The sequence below is a fragment of the Oreochromis aureus genome, linkage group 1 (genome assembly GCF_013358895.1).
Source record: "Oreochromis aureus strain Israel breed Guangdong linkage group 1, ZZ_aureus, whole genome shotgun sequence".
In the NCBI taxonomy this organism is placed as follows: domain Eukaryota; kingdom Metazoa; phylum Chordata; class Actinopteri; order Cichliformes; family Cichlidae; genus Oreochromis; species Oreochromis aureus.
In genome coordinates this window covers 40,934,695-40,954,022 of record NC_052942.1, presented here as the reverse complement: position 1 = coordinate 40,954,022, position 19,328 = coordinate 40,934,695, and the positions used below count along the sequence as shown (strand labels likewise).

The 19,328-nt window shown below is 44.8% G+C and overlaps 1 protein-coding gene across 1 annotated transcript in view; it reads left to right on the top strand.

The window, feature by feature from the left end:
• LOC116319089 (CD81 antigen) overlaps nt 1–18,716 on the top strand; it is a 34,355-nt gene extending 15,639 nt beyond the window's left edge. Inside the window, exons 3-8 of the mRNA XM_031738309.2 lie at nt 11,445–11,542; nt 12,582–12,656; nt 13,088–13,207; nt 14,542–14,637; nt 16,273–16,356; nt 17,045–18,716. Of these exons, the coding sequence (XP_031594169.1) occupies nt 11,445–11,542; nt 12,582–12,656; nt 13,088–13,207; nt 14,542–14,637; nt 16,273–16,356; nt 17,045–17,107 (536 nt within the window). The 3' untranslated portion in view covers nt 17,108–18,716. The remainder of the gene's footprint in view (nt 1–11,444; nt 11,543–12,581; nt 12,657–13,087; nt 13,208–14,541; nt 14,638–16,272; nt 16,357–17,044) is intronic.
• The last annotated feature ends 612 nt before the right edge of the window (nt 18,717–19,328 follow it).

Genomic DNA, 19,328 nt, shown 5'->3' with positions numbered 1-19,328 from the left:
CAGAACTGGTGTGATTTAGTAAAATAAAAGTGAGGAAGAGTCTCGCAGGGAAAGTAAAGGCGTGGCTGTTTGGACGGCGCTGTCGGGCTGCGGTTGTTAAAGGGGAAAAGCTTCGCTCATTAGAGAGGATCCACTCAGGGACTTTCTCTGCAGCGGCCTCGATGATTGCACCCTCACATTACATAAAGCCTCCCTCTCATTCCCGAGGAGGGGAGGAAAAAACACTGTCGGGATAGGAAAAAATTCCTCACTCGCTCCTGCTCCTCCTCCTCCTCAGTGGCCCCACCCCTCCTCTCCCCTCCTCTGTGAGAGTTTCTTCTCCTTCGCTCGCTCCTGCTTTCCGTCCCCATCTGGTTGTGTTTAGCGTTCAACTCGACTTATTTTTCTGCGGCTCCATCGCCATCTTTCCCCCTACATCTGTTTCTCTCCTTTCTCCCGGCGCTCACAGACACAATGACCCTCCTCTCGCCTTTCTACACGATTAAACACACGCACACACTTTAAACTGTGTTCTGAAGCAGCGACAGACGGCTGAATAATCTGTTTGAAATGTGCTCATGATTCTAAAAACGAGCTTCTCTTGAATTCCGGAGAAACAAATGTTGCTCAAACCCGATTTCTCACTTCCTCCGCTGCCGTTACTGTAGACTTCTCAGTGATTGAGGAGTCAGGGGTTTGGTTTCCTGCAGGTTGCGTAATCTTTTGTTGCACAGTTAGTAAGAATTTTATCTGACCTTTAGTTACAAATGCCTTTTTTAAAAATCAGGCTTACTGGAAAGAATAAGAGGAACATCTCCACGGTTGAATTTGTCCGAGTTTGATCAGAGAAACGTTGCTGAGATGTTGGACTGAATCCACTCAGCAAACAAAGAAGTGTAACCTGATGACTCAGACGTTTATAACGACTGTAGATTCATTTTGTAAACCTCGTATTGGATCGTCCCCAACATCTCCTCTGTCTTTGTCAGAAAGTGGAACGTTGAGAATTTTATTTTGAAATGACTTCCTGTCATGTACATCCTGTTCCAGTGGCGGATGTTCCAACTAAACATCAGAAACAAACACTATCAGAGTTTTTTCTACTCTTGGATCTGAATGATGTCACAGAAACAGGATAGAAGCCACACCCTTTTGTCTTTGTGAGTGGTAGCCAATTAAAAGAAAGTTGTCTCAAAGAGAGAGGAGCTAAAATGGCTTGTTTCGGAAGATGGGCTGAGGCCCAGTGTCAGAGGATTATTTTGAATATTTCAAACTGTTAATCATGCAAAGCTGCTCTGTAAGAGTCCAAGAGTAAGAAGATGGATCAGAATAAATCCTCTTTGCATAAGTTGTCCGTGAGCGCTCAGCTGCTGCTGATGGAAAGTTAGCATGGCGCTCGCTCGGAGCTCTGGAGCGAGGCGTTAATGGCGCTCAGTGCTCGCAAAATTTCAAAATCCCTGGTAGCCCTTCGGGCAGGGACTCTTCAGTTTGTGTAACCCAAAATAAATTTAAGTAGCCTAAAAAAAAAAAGAGCAATTTTTTGATTGACGTTTTGTTTCCTGTTTTGTTTCCGTTACAATATTATACATTTAAGTATATTATACAAAGTATAATATTGTAACGGAAACGAAACATTAATCAAAAAATTGTTGAAACACAAATTACAACATTGTATAAAAATTACAATCATCAACTCAAATAATTGGTTCTAATTGAACAGAAATTTCTATGAACTTGTAAGAACTGTGAATCAGTCTGTGTCAGGTCCTGAATTTGACATTTCCACTGAAGTCACAGGTAAGAGGTAAGTGAAACCAAGATCTGGGCCATTTTTCTTTAAGTTTGCAAAGACTGCTAAATTTTGCCAATGGTACTTCACTCTTTGCAACATAGCACGCTGTTCTAAACAGATTTTTCAGGTTTATTTTTAGTATGTTCTTTGCAATTGGTGTTTGTTCTGGGAAAGACATTGCAGACTGAGCAGTAATGCATTTCTTGCATTTCTCATGGGTTCTAATGGGGGTCTTTCTTAAAATTACTGGTCCCAGTAACAAAGGCGCTTGTCGACTCAGAAATCGAAGGAAAACCAACAACACACCCGGCAGAACATTATGTTATTTACAGGGATGCACATAAGTGGTCCGCAGGTGCGCATTTGCTGTCAAAATAAAAGACGCGCACTGGATAAGAAGTTGCAACGCGCCTTTGCATACATATAAAAGGCGCTGTTTTTGTCCGCTAGAGTGGGATTTTCACGGCATATTCTGCACCACATCTCTGTGCGTTCATCATTTGTTGAAGCCAGCTCACCTCCTGCAACCACTTTTCCGAGAGTATGCGCTTCTTTTGCGGTTCGGACTCCTTCTGACATTTCTTTGGAGGTGGAGGAACACCAAAGTAATTGCTTAAAGGAGCTTCTTCGACATCTTTAAGAGTTCTAAACAAATGTCTGTCCTCCTCCAGAAAATCTTATGTACTCAAACGCGCGTTGCAACTACTTATCTGGTGTGTGTCTTTTATTTTGACAGCGAATGCGCACCTGCGGACCACTTATGTGCACCCCTGGTTATTTAGCTCGTCATATTCCAGCCACAGAAATTCTTTTGTCCATGAAACCATAAAGCTGCACTTTCTTTTTCCTTCATAGTCTGATTTGTCATAACTTTTCCGTTTTGTGGTCGGCTTTTCTTTGGCTGTCACTTCTTCACCCTGACCTGTCTTATTTGGCTCAGCAGAACTAAAATATATATCCTGCTGCTTTTACACACGCACTCACATAACGGTCAGCGATTCTCTGCGCAATCAACCTCTCACATGTTTAAGCTTGCTGTGGGAGATTTCACTTGTCAGGTTTGAATAGTAGCTAATGAGTGATAAGACGATGTCAGAGGAATTGGTGCGCAATTAATCGTCACTCACCAATCAGTGCTGCCGCTCTCTACACACCGTTCGCGCGATCGCAAAGTGAAAGCAAAAAACAAGCACAAATTCAAACGCAATTTCAATATGTCACATATTGACAGAGGCTCACCGATGCCAATGACACAATTACTCAGCTACATTTCCGAAAGAATGCAAAAGCATTGACACATATTTTTCCTTCCTATCATAGCCCGACGGGCGGGGCTGAGATAGATTTTGGTAGCCTGACTGGAAAATTCGCTAGCCCCGGGACGTCGGGCTAGCGATTTTGCGAGCCCTGGCGCTGTGACGCACATGTAGAAGAATGGTATGAATATACTTCAATTCAAGAGAGAGCTACTTACTTACTTACTCCAAGTTAATCTGCAAGGCCCGTGTATGATGTAATAATCATTATAATAACTCTCAGTGTGAGTGAAAACTGTTAGTGGCAGAGGCTCACGTTCATCAGAACAGATAATCAGTCTTCGTTTATTCACGAGCTCGTGGCGAACGTTCGGTCAGGGACGGGTGAAGTTTTGGTCTGAACTTCTCTCTCAGTGACTCCATCGTCAGCTTTGAAGCTCTCGTAGATCTTCACACTTTGATCTTCATTCAGCACAAACTTCCTCTCGGTCTCTGCAACTCTTACGAGATGCTGATGTGGAAGCTGAGGTCGGTGATCTGTCTGGTTACCTTTCACTAGGATGAGCAGCCCTCTGTGAGTACTGCAGTCTCGCAGAAACGAGGCGTGAACACGATAAAAGACCTGTCGACAGGTGACTCTGACGCACTCTGATTACGTCCTGTGGAAACAGATGCCTGATGACAGTCGCGCAGATAGATCATTTGTTTATATCAAAAGTTTAACGTTTAAATTATGACTCGGAACCAAATCTCCTTTATCTTAAACATAACATTTCATATTTGCAGTAATCTTTATGAATGGACACCTGCATTTAAAAATGCTGAACGTGTGGGGCGGGGCCTAGTTGAGCTGTACCCAGGTAAATGTGGAGAACATTTGCTGAAATGCACCTTTAATAGTGACATGTGCATTTATCAACAGTGGAGCCAGCTCTGCCCTGGGTGTCCTGACACAGAGGGGGGGTAAAGAGTGCGTGCGTGTGATGGGACCAGATGTCAGAGGAAATCTCACCGAGCCTCAGCAATGACTCAACAAATGAACAATAAGAATATCTGCTGCCAGTTTGAGCTCCACATGTCCCTGCAGGTTTTTCACAGTAAAAGCCTCTAAACCCCGCCCACATGGAAAGTGATTGTGGGAAGGCTTTTTTTTTTTCTCCAGTAAATGTCTGAGGACACTGGGGCTTCAGGAAGTTCTTGTGCTCTCAGATCACTTGACTCCACTTGACTCAGTTTCCTGTTCAGCAGTAAGTCACTCACACACCGACACCTCCAACACCCAGAGGAGTAAACTGAGCCCCCTGGTAGGACTGGGGTCGAGTTTTTTTAAAATATCGATATATTTTTATACGAGATATAAGATGTGACAATATCATTTATATCAATATAGTATATGTTACGTTATAACTATACTTGTGGAGCCTCAAGTTTGCCTCTCTTTCGTCCACTTCTGTCTCTATGCAACGTTACTCGACCTCGCCTCTCCTTCACTGAACACAACTCCCCCTCCTCCCCCATCGCTTCACGTGCAGGCAACGACAAGATGGACACAGCAAATCTCAGTTAACGAGTTACCGCGGATCGCCCCGTGCGTGGGGCTGGACGGCATCAACTTGTTAGCGAGCTAACCGCGCTAACGACATGCATGACCTAAAATCCTTTCATTCTCTCAAAAGTTGACTGCGTGCCTTTTGTATGAATTCTGGTTGTGCTTGATGACCGCGAACCGATTTTATGTGATACACAGCGCTCAGCAATCTGTCAAAAAATGTTTTAGTTCGACTTTGCTAAGCTACGGAGCTGCACCGCTTGATGGATTGTCGGAGCATTACGGCTACCGAGGAGCCTCGCGGAGTGATACGTACTGTGCTTCAACGTAATATTACCGTATTGTGTGTGTATAAGGACCATAAATGGCTCCTGTTCAGAGACATGGTTACGAAGCGGATTTCAAACTCCAGGCTGTCAGTCACGCAGTAGAAGTTGGGAACAGAGCAGCTGTGAGATCTGTCTTTGTTATTATGCTCAGCGTCTTTTAGTTTACATTTTGACTGCACAATTGTGAGCTCTTTGTTATGCACAAAACAACATTGTTTTATTTTATTTATGGAGCATTATTATTTAATAAATGCTCATAATTTATTTTTGAGTAATGTCTTCATGTACATCTGCGCTGTATGTTAATAAAAGTGCCTGTGTGACATCTGGGACACAGCTTTGACTAAGAACTCTCTTTTTGTTCTTACCTTATGGCTTAAAAAAATATATATCGAGATATATATCGTATATCGCCTTCCAGCTAAAAAATATCGAGATATGAATTTGGGGTCATATCGCCCAGTCCTACCCCCTGGTTTCACGTTGACTCCCAGAAGAGTTGAAATGACACCGACCTGACACTGGACCGTTTGACAGGACTAGGGATGGGTATCGAAAACCAGTTCTTGTTGAGAACCGGTTCCCACTGTTTCAATTCCTTGGAATCGTTTGCCATTTTTGCAAACGATTCCCTTATCGATCCCAGTCGCCCCGAATGACATCACCCCGTTGTGGAGCGTCATTTACCTGGCAGGCCGCCTAAGCGGCTCAAACGCTCAAAAGTTTGGTTATACTTTACGAGAACGGATGACAACAGGGCAACCTGCAATACTTGCAAAGTAGATATTTCATTTAAAGGAGGAAACACTACGAATATGCAAAAGCATTTGCTCACAAAACACGCGATAACCTTAAATGAATGTCGTGTTTTTAATTCCACTCGGACTCGTGAATCTCAACCCAGCAGCAGCGGTAACGCGTTGCACGCCCCTCTCCGTTAATGCGGCAGGTAAATAATCAGCTAACAGTGAATATTATGTTAGCGCGATCTGCTTTATTACAAAACCTGCCATTACTGTGCATTTAGGTGACCATGATGAGACAGACAGAGTCTGGCTGGCAGTTCTCGCTGCAGTCTACCGGTAGCGTCTCCTTTCAGGCCAGGATAGACGAATGTCACCGAGCAGTGACTAAGTTTGTGGTCAAAGGCTTGGACCCGTGTGCCACAGCAGATGCCCCGATTTTCCATAAGTGAATGTGTTTAATTGTAGGCAGGGACATTACTGGATATTCTTGTGTAATTGCTACAGAATAATTTATGTTATACTTTGTTATTGCTACAGAAGAATATTTATTTTATTATTTTACATTGACAATTTTTTTCCCGGGGACCCTGTGACACCCCATCGAAGAGCCGTAGGCTGTGGATCTCTTAAGATCTCACTGTTGGGTTTGTAAGGCCATGTTACTCCTAAATTTCTATCTTGTTCAAAGAGGAGATATAAAACAAAGTTCTAAGCTAATCGACCTTAGTGTTCTCCTTTTTTAAAAAGAATCAATAAAGAATCGAATCGTTAAACAGAATCGAAAATGGAATCGGAATCGTGAAAATCTTATCAATACCCATCCCTAGTCAGGACATCCCAAAGAGTCTCGACCCTCGGCCACATTCACAGGAGGGACCAATATGGAGCGGTGTTAAATAATCCACTACGTGGGGAATTCATTTACTGAAAAACTCCCCTAACAACAGCCTGCGTCACACACACTGACTTTGCTCTGTAGTTTTATTTTAGTGCATTTCTGAGTTCATGCTCAGACGTACAAAAATGGTGCATCATGAACTGGGAATAATGTCCAGTAAAGAAATGAAACCACCACCCGGTTAGTCATGTGACTGCGTCATATGTGGCTAATCCTTGTTAGAGAACCTCCAACCTTTCCAGGTCGATCTGCAGGAGACGCTTCGCTCTGATGCAGAAACCTCCAGATTAAACGTTCCCGGGAACACGCATCCAAAGACGTGCAGATTTATTTTTGGAAACGCTGCAGAGGCGTCACTCACTGACACCCACGCATCACGTCATCGCTCTTTAAAAAGGATTTTAAAAATGTTGGTTATTTTTGTTCTTGGGAATACAGAAGTTTTCTTAAATGACACGAAATCAAATATTACATCAGAAATTCCCCTTTTGGTTTTTTATTCTACTTCCCTTTCCAACCATAGAAACCACCTCTGCTTGTCACGGCCGGTTGTGTAATTTCGGTGTCACTGAGTGAGTGAAAGCGCTTCCTGTAGCTGGTTACTGATGCTGTCACAGATTTTAAAAAGCTGTCCCATCGACTGTCATAGACTCTTCACCTCTTGAAGACTTGCTTCAGTAACCCTTGAAGCTCTTTCCTGAGGCTGCTTAGACCAAAACGACTGGCTGTGCTTCAGGAGCGAGCGAGGGTGCTCTCTGCAGATACCCCGGGAAAAACACACAAACTACTCTAATGGTCGCCAAAGCACGACTTTATTGATGCATGCTGAGGTTTCACAGCTTGTCATTGAGGTCCTCTTTATGGGGAAAAGGGTTCAGGCAGGAAGCACGGCCACCCAGTGTTGCCAACTTAGCGACTTTGTCGCTATATTTAGCGAGTTTTCAGACCCCCTAGCGACTTTTTTTCTAAAGAAAGTCGCTAAAAAAAGACGTGAAAGCGCATATCGCTTTTACTCTCAACAAGCAGCGGGTGCTGTAACACAGTCAGTTCTTCTTTTACTCTTATGCTGTTTTGTGGATCACAAGGTTTAAAACTACTTATAAACACACACAGACACACACACACACACACAAAGTAACTCCACCAGAGTGCCTATTTTGGGTCACTTTTGCCGGTCCAAGCCCGGGTGAAGGAGCAGGGTTGGAATTGTGACATTAAAAAAAACAATAATTGCTAAAAGAAATTAAATTTTTAGTTCTGAATAAACTCTAAATGCATTTAGGACGTTTTTTTACTCACTTTGTCTCTTCCATGATGTTATTTCTCTCTCCAACAACATAGGTTACAATTACATTAGCGTGACCAATTATGCAAATTAGGTGATGACATCATTTAGCGACTTCTAGCGACTTTTAGGACAGCCAATAGCGATTTTCCTTACTGAGGAGTTGGCAACACTGCGGGCACCGCTGTGTCTGAGGCTGATGCTCACTAACTGAACCAAAACAAAGAGTTGAGGCCGTGGGCAACGTTTTTAGCATCAACCTTGAAGTTCCACCTTAAAGGTCTTTATCGCTTGTTCCATTGTGGATTCAGAGTTTCCTCCCGAGGCTGGACTACTGTATTAACAATAACTGTAATAAAAGAAAAAAAGTAACAGGAAGCAGCAGAAGGGAAGGTTTCCACTGTACGATGAACAATACCCAGATGACTTCACACATGGGTAAAATATTTGAAGGTTGGGTTATAAAGTCTTGATCGTCAGAGGGAAATTCCAAGGTTATTTTCAGCAGCGAGCGGAGGAAGCAGCGACTCTGTGCTCATCAGAAAAGACAAATGATAATAAATCTAAGGCTAACCCACAGAGAGCCTGGTGGAGGCAGATCTCCACCCACCGCCACCAAGTCCTGCTCACAGGGGAACAGCCGGTCGTGACTGCTGCTGTAATCAAACTGACGCAGAGGCAAAGGGCAGAGCTTTTAGGCTCTACTGACAGATAATGACTGTAAGGGGGACGTCTGTGGACTCGAAAACAAAAGTATTTTCCGTCTGTTTTCTGGACAGTTGAATCAAAGTTGTTGGAGCAGACTAAGTAAAGGTTTCCAGCAGAAGCCTGTGGGGTGACTTTGAAGTCAGACTTCTAGAAGAGGAATCCATCAGTCTGAAAGTTGAACCACAGTTACATTTTTAACTGGATAGAGGAATGGTATGAATGTACTTTTGGTTCCAAACCAAAGTCCTGAAGCTCCATAAAGGCCAACATCCTGAGACAGAGTCCAGCGTCCACACGCTGTTCTGGTTCTGGACGTGGTTTCGTAATGAAACGTCTGACACGGACCAGAAAACTGATACTATGCAAATTATGCAGGAAACCAGCCCCCACCACAGACTCAAACACGGCAAACCTCTTCAACCACCTACGCAAGAATCACATGACAGAGTAAGGAGAGAGTTTACGGATGAGAAGCAAAAAGAGCCGTCAGGTGCTCCAAATAAACCTCCGGCTCAAACGTTAGAACGGGCTTTTCACGCAGCACGCCGTGTAATAAATACTCACAAAGAAAATGGCGGCCGCTACAACTTATGTCTAAAAATGTATCGTTTAAGCATTGGTCACACACTCGTCTCCGGCTGAAACTGACGCCCAGCTGAAAACACTTCACACCAGTCGAGCTGCCTGAGATTCACAGAATTTACAGAAAATGCGCTATTGTGTGATTTATATCGTTATCGGGATGAGAAATGTCTTATTGCCCTAGTGTCGGGTTTGGCTTTCACACTCTGACCAGCCATGAGTCATTCCCGTGAGATTAGAGACAGCGGTCCCTCTTTGGCGTGCTCCACGTCGTTCTGCTGGTCGTGGTCCAGGTTCTGGTTCTGCTTGGCGTAGTGGCTCAACAACCACCTCTCCACCTGCTGCAACTCGCACAGGCTCTCCAGAACCAGGACCGCCATCACCAACTGCAGTCGAACATGGAGGAGGTGGCGTCTGTCCAAGACAGCCGAATGATGTCGAGGATAACGGCGATCTGATTGGCGAGGAAGGAGTGGAGCTGAGAGCGAGGGGCCTGTACAGATGCAGTTTTATACGTTTTCTTCAGACAAATAAAAATGAGAAACCATGTGTTCGAATTCTTCCTGCGGACGTTCTTCTGCAACATCTGAGAAGATCTCGGCACAAAGCCGAGAATCTCACATTCCATCAGCTCCTCTTCCCGCGGAGCAGCGGGCTGAAGGATGGAAGCAGAGAGGCTGTAATGGAAGCAAAGCCATAAGAAGATTAAATAAGGAGAGACAGGAAGAGACATTTAAGTAAATGGATGGTTGAGAGCATAATTCTGAAAGAGAGAATGCATTACGCAGAGAGGACGGACGGATGGCCCAGCGCCAGGAGAGCGAGGGATGAAGAGCGCCAAACCGCCAGGAGGAGTTTGACACCGGAGAGCCGTAATGGAAGAGATGGAGGGAGCACTTGCCAAGATATCGATTTATAAATTACCCGTAGTTTTGTGGCTCCGAGTTAAAAAAAAAAAGAAAGAAAGAAAGAAAGAAAAGGGAGGGGGGCGTAGAGCACCAGTTAGTGGTCCAATTATTCAATAATGTGTGATCTGACAAGCAGGAAGGAGGGCGGGCCGAACGCCTCCCAAAATAAAAGCATCCGAGTTGTGCGTGCGCGAACGAGCGCCGGTGTTATTTTAATAAAAAAGGAAACGACTGAAACTAAACTCAAAGGAAATTTTTGAAGCTCAGCTAATTATTCAGAAAGTTTCTCTTTTTTTTACATTTTAGTTCAGAGTTTTCTGTTTTTTATTTACTTATTTATCTTTGATGTCAATAACTGTGAGGTGGGTCTAAATGTAGTGCTCCGCCTGTCGCTGGTTTCAAAGCAGGACCAGCAGGCGATTTCATGGTGCCATCTTCTATGTACAGTCTGTGGTTTCCACAGCTGTTTAGAAGAAACATTCATGTAGTTCCTTAGGCTTTTATTGTGAAAAGCAGCGTTTATGTTGTGTCACTGTAAATGGTGTGCGTGTTTATAAAGGCGAGCTGTTGGCGTGGCCGTCATCTTGAACTTTGCTGCCACTGCAGTGATTCATCGGCCTTTCGTTCTTGGGGACACCGCCGTCTCCGCTGGGGCGGTCTTGCTCGATCTTTGATTATATTTGCCGGGACGACAATTTGGAATCTGTTTGGGTTCGACTTCCTGTTTGTGTCAGAAGCTGCTCCGAGTGTCTGCTCGTCTGTTGTCTCCACATTCGCTTCAGCGATTCTTCCTTTTTCTTTGTGTTTATTCTGAAGCTCAATGATGTCAAATGTATTTGTTGGCCTTAAAGCATGAAAGTGAGAATCTGCAGGAAATAAGTGATGATGGCAGATTTGTGTGTTTCCAGATTTTTCCAGTGAAATTGTTCCTGTAAATTGGGATCATACTGTTCTTCAGTAAAACCTTTAACATGTTGATTCTAACATGCAGACTTTCTCTGATGCTTTAAAAACTTTTCATTTCTGTTTAAAGTAGTTTCACTGAGAAGTGACACACACTCACAGACACACTCACAGACACACACACACACAGACTGGGGCACGTTCACGCTTTAGTTTCCACCGTCTTCCATCTTTACCAGGAATTCTGTGGAAGCTTTAGGAAAAATCTGTTTGGTGCCCCGATGATGGATGCCATGTTACATTACAGAGCTGGAGCTTTGTGTCAGAAACTGAGAAAAGTGTGAACATAACAGGAACATGACTCACCACCCTGGCACGAAAACAAAAGTGCGCCATCTGCTGTCCGCCACGCGTCACTGCAGGTGTTATAAAATGAGAAGTTGTGAGTCTGTGGTCCAGGATGATTTCCACCCCTCTCGTAACGTCCATCCGTCTGTGTTTCTGTCTAGGTGTCCACATTCTGATCGCTGTCGGTGCGGTGATGATGGTGGTCGGCTTCCTCGGCTGTTACGGCGCCATCCAGGAGTCGCAGTGCCTGCTGGGAACTGTGAGTCACACTGAAGCTTCCCTGTGGACTTCGACCTGCTTCTAGTTTTAATATTTCTTTGTCTGAGACGGTGCACGAATAATGATGTGAAAAGATGCTTCGCACCAGGTTTAGCTCCCGGCTAATTTCCATCTGCAGGTCCACACAGCATGAAATAAACTGTAAGATATCTGGATGCATGCTCAAGCATCCTGGTCCCAAAGTTGATCAAAAGTTGATTCTGTTCATCTGGACATTTTCAAAGAAAAACTGCTACGTCCTGATGAACAGAATCAATTTTTTGGGAAACTGTAAGATCCAAAAACATAAGCAAGAGAAACGTAAACCCATCCACACACATCCCCACTGAACCTCACAGTATCTCATCAGTGTAGAACCATAGTGCTGAGCTCACCAGAGGTGGACTCACCCCTGAAACCGCAGAGGGCGCTCGTACCCTCACGGCGGGGCCGGACACAGATCTGCACCCACTGAGGACGGCGGCGTGAGTCCTCAGCATCCTCACGCACAGAAATGGGAAAGTCCAAAGATGAGTTTCAGACTGAATGGCTCGAGCTTCCGGCGCCGTGAGAACCTCCACGGTGTTTACATATGAAGCATCAGCTGTCCAGTGAGCTCAGCAGCCTGCACACGCTCAGACTGATGCAGACGATTCATCTGTGAGACGCCTCTTAGTGGAAGATGCTTCATCGTACTTCATGATGAGAGGAAGTGGAACTGTCTCCACATTGGGTGGCGTCCAGTCGCCACTCTCACCTGTGGGGTTGTTGCCGTAGTGATGTAATGTCTGCAGTCGTCTCCGTGGTTACATTATGTAAAGGTTGAACACATTTATCTTGCTGTGAGGTCCGCAGACCGGGACCAGCCATTTTACATCACTACCCAGAATGCATCTTGTCTTTGTCTGGTTTTAATCTGTGAATCTGCTCTGACGTCATAAAAGCAGCAGCTGCACGGTTACCTGCACGTGTTCTCTGAGTCAGAGCTCAGGTAGAAGGATGCTTGCACTCACCTGCTGTGTTTCTGGCCCGTCCCGCAGTTCTTCGCCTGCCTCGTCATCCTGTTCGCCTGTGAGGTTGCAGCTGGAATCTGGGGCTACATGAACAGGGACACGGTGAGTGTGCGCACGGACACTGCGGGTTCCAAAGTACAGGATTGGATCGGGAAGCGTTTGGTCCTGGTTGACACCTGGGATTAAACGTGGTTCATACAATCAGCAGCACACGCAAAACCTCAGGTTTGAACTTTAATAAGAAAAAATTATGAAAGCAACAGCAGACTGTACTGAGATCTGTGATGATTCTGATTCTGAGGGGTCAGCTGGGTCAGGTGGGTCAGCTGGGTCAGGTGAGAGAAGCTGATTGGGTTTTTTTTTCATGGAATAACTGCATGAATATCATTTAAGGTCAAAATACAAAACTGCAAAAAGAAAAATGTACTTAGGACACCAACCTTGTGTGAGTTAGTAGTTATACTGCAGGACCTTTGAATCAGCGTGCTTCTGTCACCAGGCAACAACTAATAACTTTATTTAAACTTTTGCAGGTTACAGAGGAGATGAAAAACTTCTACGACAACGCCTACGACCGCGCAATGCAGACTACCGCCAATACGCAGGAAAAGAACAATGCCGCCTCCGTTGTCCTCAAGGCCTTCCATGAGACGGTACAACGCAGATATATTACAAAATGATCATGTGAATATTTTCTTATAAAGTAAAGGGAATGTTTTTCTGACTTTTGGAGAAAGAGGGGTCCTGAGCTTTTCCAGGAACCTCGTCTCCTTAAAGTACAGCAAACACTAAGAACACGGTGTAATGCATGAACGCATGCTTTGAAGTTCACGTACAAATTCTGACGTGTTGAATTTGGGAATAAAAGTTGGGAATACCAGGTGAGCTGACTTTGGAATTAGCAGAAACTAAACTCCAAATGAGAGAGATGCAGGTAGACGTCAGGTCTGCACCACGTCCTCTGTTGGAGCGTCTTGTCTGTCACCGCGTTTTCATGAGACGGTGAAGCCCTGAGTTATCGGCTAATGCTAGCTAACACGAGAGCCTCACTAAGGCAGAAACCTGCTAATCACTGATCACAAACATTAAGTCAGAATCTTCAAACTTCACTCAGCAAACCTGGAGCTCCGCCCTCTGTGACGGCCTGTTAGTACAGTGACCTCACAGCAGCCGTGTTATTGGTCACATGATGTCATTAAAAATGCTCCAACAGCACAAACACGCTGCGGTTAGCTGAGGTGCAGCTAGCAGACACCTAGCGGCTACATCCACCTGTCCGTCAAAGAGGCCACGCCCCTAATAATGCAAACTTTAAACCTTAATAGGATTTAAACAGGTGAGTTATAGAAACATCCTCCCCTGTACAGGTGTTATGAGGGAGGAAATGATCCACAGAGACCAAACAGTTTGTGTATCAGGCTGTAAACATGTTTGTTTCTGCTGTAAAGTTCTAACATGGGAGTCTACGGCCCCTTTTCCTAGAGTACCTACTTGGACTGACTCGACACAGTTTTCCAGGGTTTTCCATTAGGTCGTAGTCCTGGTACCAGGTACTTTTTTAGTTCCTGCTCAGCCGGGGTTCTAAGTGATCCAGATAGGTACTAAAATGTGACGTCGTCAGACTGCGTGCAACCGATTGGCTGGTCAGTAGTGTCACTCGACGAGTCACGAGAGCGTCTCGTTCACGAAAATCAAAACTGACATTTTTGAAACTCGGCTACAAAACAACGCCGTGATCCCCCGAGTGTGACGAACACCTACAGACCGAGCAGCAGGTAAATATTAGCTTCGATGTCCACCTTTGTTGGAACAATCAGATGTGCAGACGCATTGCTATGACGACAAGCGTACAAACAAGGTACTGCTGGGTTATAATGGAAAACCAGTCGATCCAAGTCGACCCGAGTAGGTCAAATGGAAAAGGGGCTTATGGGGACAGACTGTCAGGAGGTTTCCAGGTCTTCACTGTGTTGTCTTTGTGTTTCAGCTGAGCTGCTGCGGTAAAGGCACAGGCACTAACATCGGGACAAAGATCACAGACGGTTTGGGAGTGACCAATATTTGCCCCAGTGGTGCATCCACGGTAAGCTCAATATTTTTTTCAGTGGTTCAATCTTTGCTCGCGTACTTCTGGCTCACGGGGAGAAAAAGCAGGACCATCATTTAGTTCTCTGCAGAAATCATGAAGTTAGTCAAAAAAGCTCCACAAACTTTGCCGTGAGACATTTTCTCTCTGCTGTATACATGCACCAGGCAAACAAAGGTGTGCGAGGGGCGGGGTCATTCATGTCATTGATAGTGTTGGCGGGTTCTCCTGTGCTGCTGTAAAATAATCTGCTCTTGGTGACCTGATGCAGTCATGGGGGGCTGTTCCACTTCCTGTTAAACCGTGGTATCGAAAGTAGTTGCAGTTCACCCGAGGGCACAGCAGGGGGCGCTTTTAGTTCACTGAACAGAAGTGAATGGAGCTAGACTGAGATAAAAACTTATATTTTAGTTTCAGTTAAATGAATGGAAGTGGTTGAGTCTGTGCAGCTGCTCTCCACAAACTGAGAACATTTCACTTCAAAGTAAAAGTCACATCTTTTGAGACTTTTATTTTGAAGGTAAACCTTCTCCATTTTCAGTTTGTGTCACACGTTTTTTTTACCACGCAGCCAGCAGTATAAGTAAAAACTTGTGGTAGTCTGAGCTCTGCAGCCACTGCCAGCCCGTCGAGGAATACACATTTCCTCTTGAGCAGCGTCTGCGTTGAAACCTCGGACGTTCTCACACGGCAGCTCAGAGGCCGGATAAAAGATTTCGAGAACATAGAGACACCAAAAACCTCAGACTGAGGAAAAGTTTCAGGAGTCCAAAGATCTGCAGGAGGCTGATCTGTATGCAGCCTGCAGCTTCACACGAGTCTTAGCTCCACTTGTTGGCAGCGCAGTCACATTACTGAAGTGACCCGAGGTCAGTGCAGAGCTGCGCGGCTGCCACAAGACAGAAGTGTTTAAAAGAAGCACTTTTTACTTTGTCTGTTGCTGATTTCTGTGAGAGGAAACTCATCAGGAGGAGGAGGAGGTAAAGCTAACGCACTGAACACGTGGACACAGCAGGAAGCTAAAGTAGCGTTAGCATGAATAAATAAAAGCAGTGTTACAGAGTGAATGAGCTGAAATATTAATGACTGATAAATAAATGAGTGTGTGTGAGCTGAGGTGGCTGTAAGAGAGAAGCTCACAGACGATGTGTGTTGGTGATCAGCTGTCTCTAAGACTGGACCAGTTAAAAAAATACGGGTTTTTTTCTCCATGTTGACAACCTCCATCTATCCAAAACTTCAAAACAAAAGAATCCTCAAATGAAATCGTGGTTTAAGAGAATAAAGAAATGCCGACACGTGGTGTTTGTAAAAATGTGAACAAGCAGCAGGAGAGCAGGATGTGCAGTAAGACTGCTACATGTGCAATTCTTTTTCTGACAAAGTTGTACTTTTGTATCTTCTTACTCAGTTGTATATAGCATTTGTATTCTATTTTATTCTATTGTATATAGTATTTTATTTTATTGCATTCCAGTGTTTTCTAATTTCTGCCACATAACTTTGCACTTTTGCTGTAACGAAACAAATTTCCCACCTGTGGGACTAATAAAGGTCATCTTATCTTATCTTATTCTCTCTGATCTCCAGTAGATGGCGGTGTTTGAATGTTTTGTGATGTTTGCTTTGCAGAACTGCCACCAGAGAATCAACGAGCTGTTCCACGATAAGATTTACCTGATCGGCATCGCCGCGCTGGTGGTCGCCGTTATTATGGTGAGAACATGAACATCACACAGTGCTGCAAACTGTTGGTAAATGTGCTGAAGGCTGAGGGGCAGATTTGATTGTTTCTGCTTATTGCATGCATACAGTGTGTGTGCGAGTAACATGAGAGAGGATACGTCCTTATGCAGTCATCCTCAGCCACGTAGAAGCCCCACCCACTAGCTCTTTAAACCTCCATGTGTGAGGGGCAGCCAATCAGAAGGATGAATGAAAAAGGGAGGAGCTAAAAAAAGAAGCTTATTTTAGATGAACTGAGCTCGGTGTAAAGTAAAGATTATTACAAACTACAAATGAGCGGGATAGACCCGCTTTGAAGATGAAGGTGACCCCTGACCTTTCCTCAAGCACCATTGGCCCTTTTTAGCTCGTGAGCATGAAAAATCACATTTTATTGGGTAGTCTTTTGGTTTTCGTGGCTTTATGTAGGATAGCACTGAAGTCTGTGAAATGCAGAGAAAACAGTCTTTACTGGTGCGTTAGTGAAGCTGAGGCAGTGCTGCTCCCTCTGTTTGTCAAAGAGGACCATCCCACCTTCTCATGTCAAAAAGAATCTCAGTGATAATCAGGAGGCGGACGGCGGAGCGAGCGTACAAATGCTATCGCCGAGTGGAAATCGTAGATGCTGTAATGATGTAATGTTGTGACGCAGCCCTGACAGCTTCCTCCTGTTTCTCAGATCTTCGAGATGATCTTCAGCATGGTGTTGTGCTGCGGGATCCGCAACAGCCCCGTGTACTAAAGTGCCAGGGCTCCGGCCAATGAACGAGGAGAGGACGACTTCGCCGTCTCCTTTGTTTGTTTGTTTTTTATAACCAGGAAATGCCACATGTATTGCTTGCTGGATTTTAGTCAGCTCTTAAAGACAATATCCTGTTTTTCTTACACTGTCAAAGATCATTTTTTATTGTTATTTTTGTTAGTCACAGATGCTGTTATGCATATTAGAGCAGTGTTTTATGTAGATATGCTATCACACTGTCACACACCGTCGAGGTGCTGTAATCTGATTAGTTTACTGCTTTCCTGCCTACGTCCATGCTCTCATATCGGGGTTTTCTGGATGTTATCCCACTGTTTTCTGTATAAACTGTATATAAATATATGTGGACAGTGCTTTATGTCTGCCTGAGCACGGATGTTGTATATCATGAGCTTTGTTCCCGAACACTCTGCTTGTTTGTCTGTGGATGGATCCAGACAGAAGGTGTACGTGACCGGCGCTCTCTCACTCACACACACACACACACACACACACACCCCTCTAGTCATACTGTGGGATGTTGTCAGGAACTGAAATGTTTAATCTGAAGCTGGAACCAAAGTCAGTGACCTCTGACCCCGTTTGCTTTCCTTTGTTGGTCCAAACTTTCTGCGCTCTTATCGGAGCGGTGTTAAACTATGATCATCATTTCAGAATTGGAACACGCCTCAAAGTTTAATGTCTGGCTCATTCCTGCAGTCGTGTACTGGTCACGTGCGTTTCCCAGCAAACTGGTTGTCCTGGTAGGGAGCTGGTTGTGTTTGCTCACAAATAAAACAATGGGCTGCTAAAAATGATTAAAAGCAGAACTATAAAAACCCAGAAATAATAATTAATGTTGCATCTTAAATTCATGTTATATTTGGCATATTCGAGTCATTTTGTGTATTTTGCCTTTATTTTGAAATCCCCGTACTTACGGGCTTCAGAGAGTGCAGCAGCCTCGGTTTGGAGTTTCCGATCCTGGTTGCCTCGTCCGGTTGAGCCTTGTTGGTCTAATCTGACATGTTTATGTGGTCGTCATCCCCCCGCCGTCGTTAGCAGCGCGCAGCTCATCTGTTGTGTCGTCATTGTCGTAGCGAGCGTGGCTCTATCGGCCCGTCCGAGCTGACCTGTGCGCGTGCAGAGCGGCTCCAGGAGCTGTTTTATTTCACCGCCTTCGTCCCAACTGTTCCCGCCTCATCGGCCGACCGCTAACTGCACGGCACCGCGGCCCTCTAACTCCTCACTTTAAATCATAGCGCCTCATGTAACCCTCCGTATAACCGTAGCTTTTCTCAACCAATTAAAACCTTGCCTTGTTAACTAAGTCGCGCTCGACAGTGCGACGTACAGCTCTGATGTATCGTACTAATGAAAATAATGAAGGCTGTAGAAACAATGTATGCCTTTCTTCTCTTTGTATCGTGATATCTGTGTCTGGTACGTCATCACAGGAGTCTGGAAGGGGAGGGGAAGATTTTGTGACAGCGCCGATGGGATGAAGCGTTGATGCTGCCTTTTGAATAACTGCCGCATAAATCTCCTCTCTGCTCTGTAGACTTTGGTTTGCCCAAATATAAAGGGATTAAATGTATTTTACAAATAACCTTTCAGCTCTTCTTGTCTTTTATTTGAGGAACGGTGACCGTTGTAAGAGGGGGTCGCTTTTACCTTCAGTCCAGGGGTTGGTTACCTTTACCAGTAATATGTTAGTGAGTGCAGCAGTGTGAGCTCTTTAGTCGAGCTTTGGTTGGCATCAAGGATGCTGCACTTGCTGCTTTCATATATTTGAGAACACAGGTGTCAAACTCCAGTCCTCGAGGGCTGCTGTCCTGAAACTTTTCCATGTGTTCCTGCTGCAACACAGCTGAATAAAATTATTAGGTCATCAGCAGGGCTTGACTGCATGCTGAGGAGGCGATTCAGCCACTTGATCCATGTTACAGCAGCTCAGGAGTGAATGAACACGGTGCAATAAAAGTACTTTTAGAAGAAGTACATTTTTCTAACCACTTATTTAAATGTACGTGAGCAGGTTGGGGGTGGGCACCTCAGCATGGAGTCAGTTTTATTCAGGTGTGTTGCAGCAGGGATGCATGGAAACGTTTCAGGACAGCAGCCCTCGAGTTTTATAACCTTTTTGGTGTGCAGCCTGCATTACCTGTGGCCTCCTGCAGGATTTTTTGGTAGGTCCTGTTTTATTTTCTGTCACTTTTCC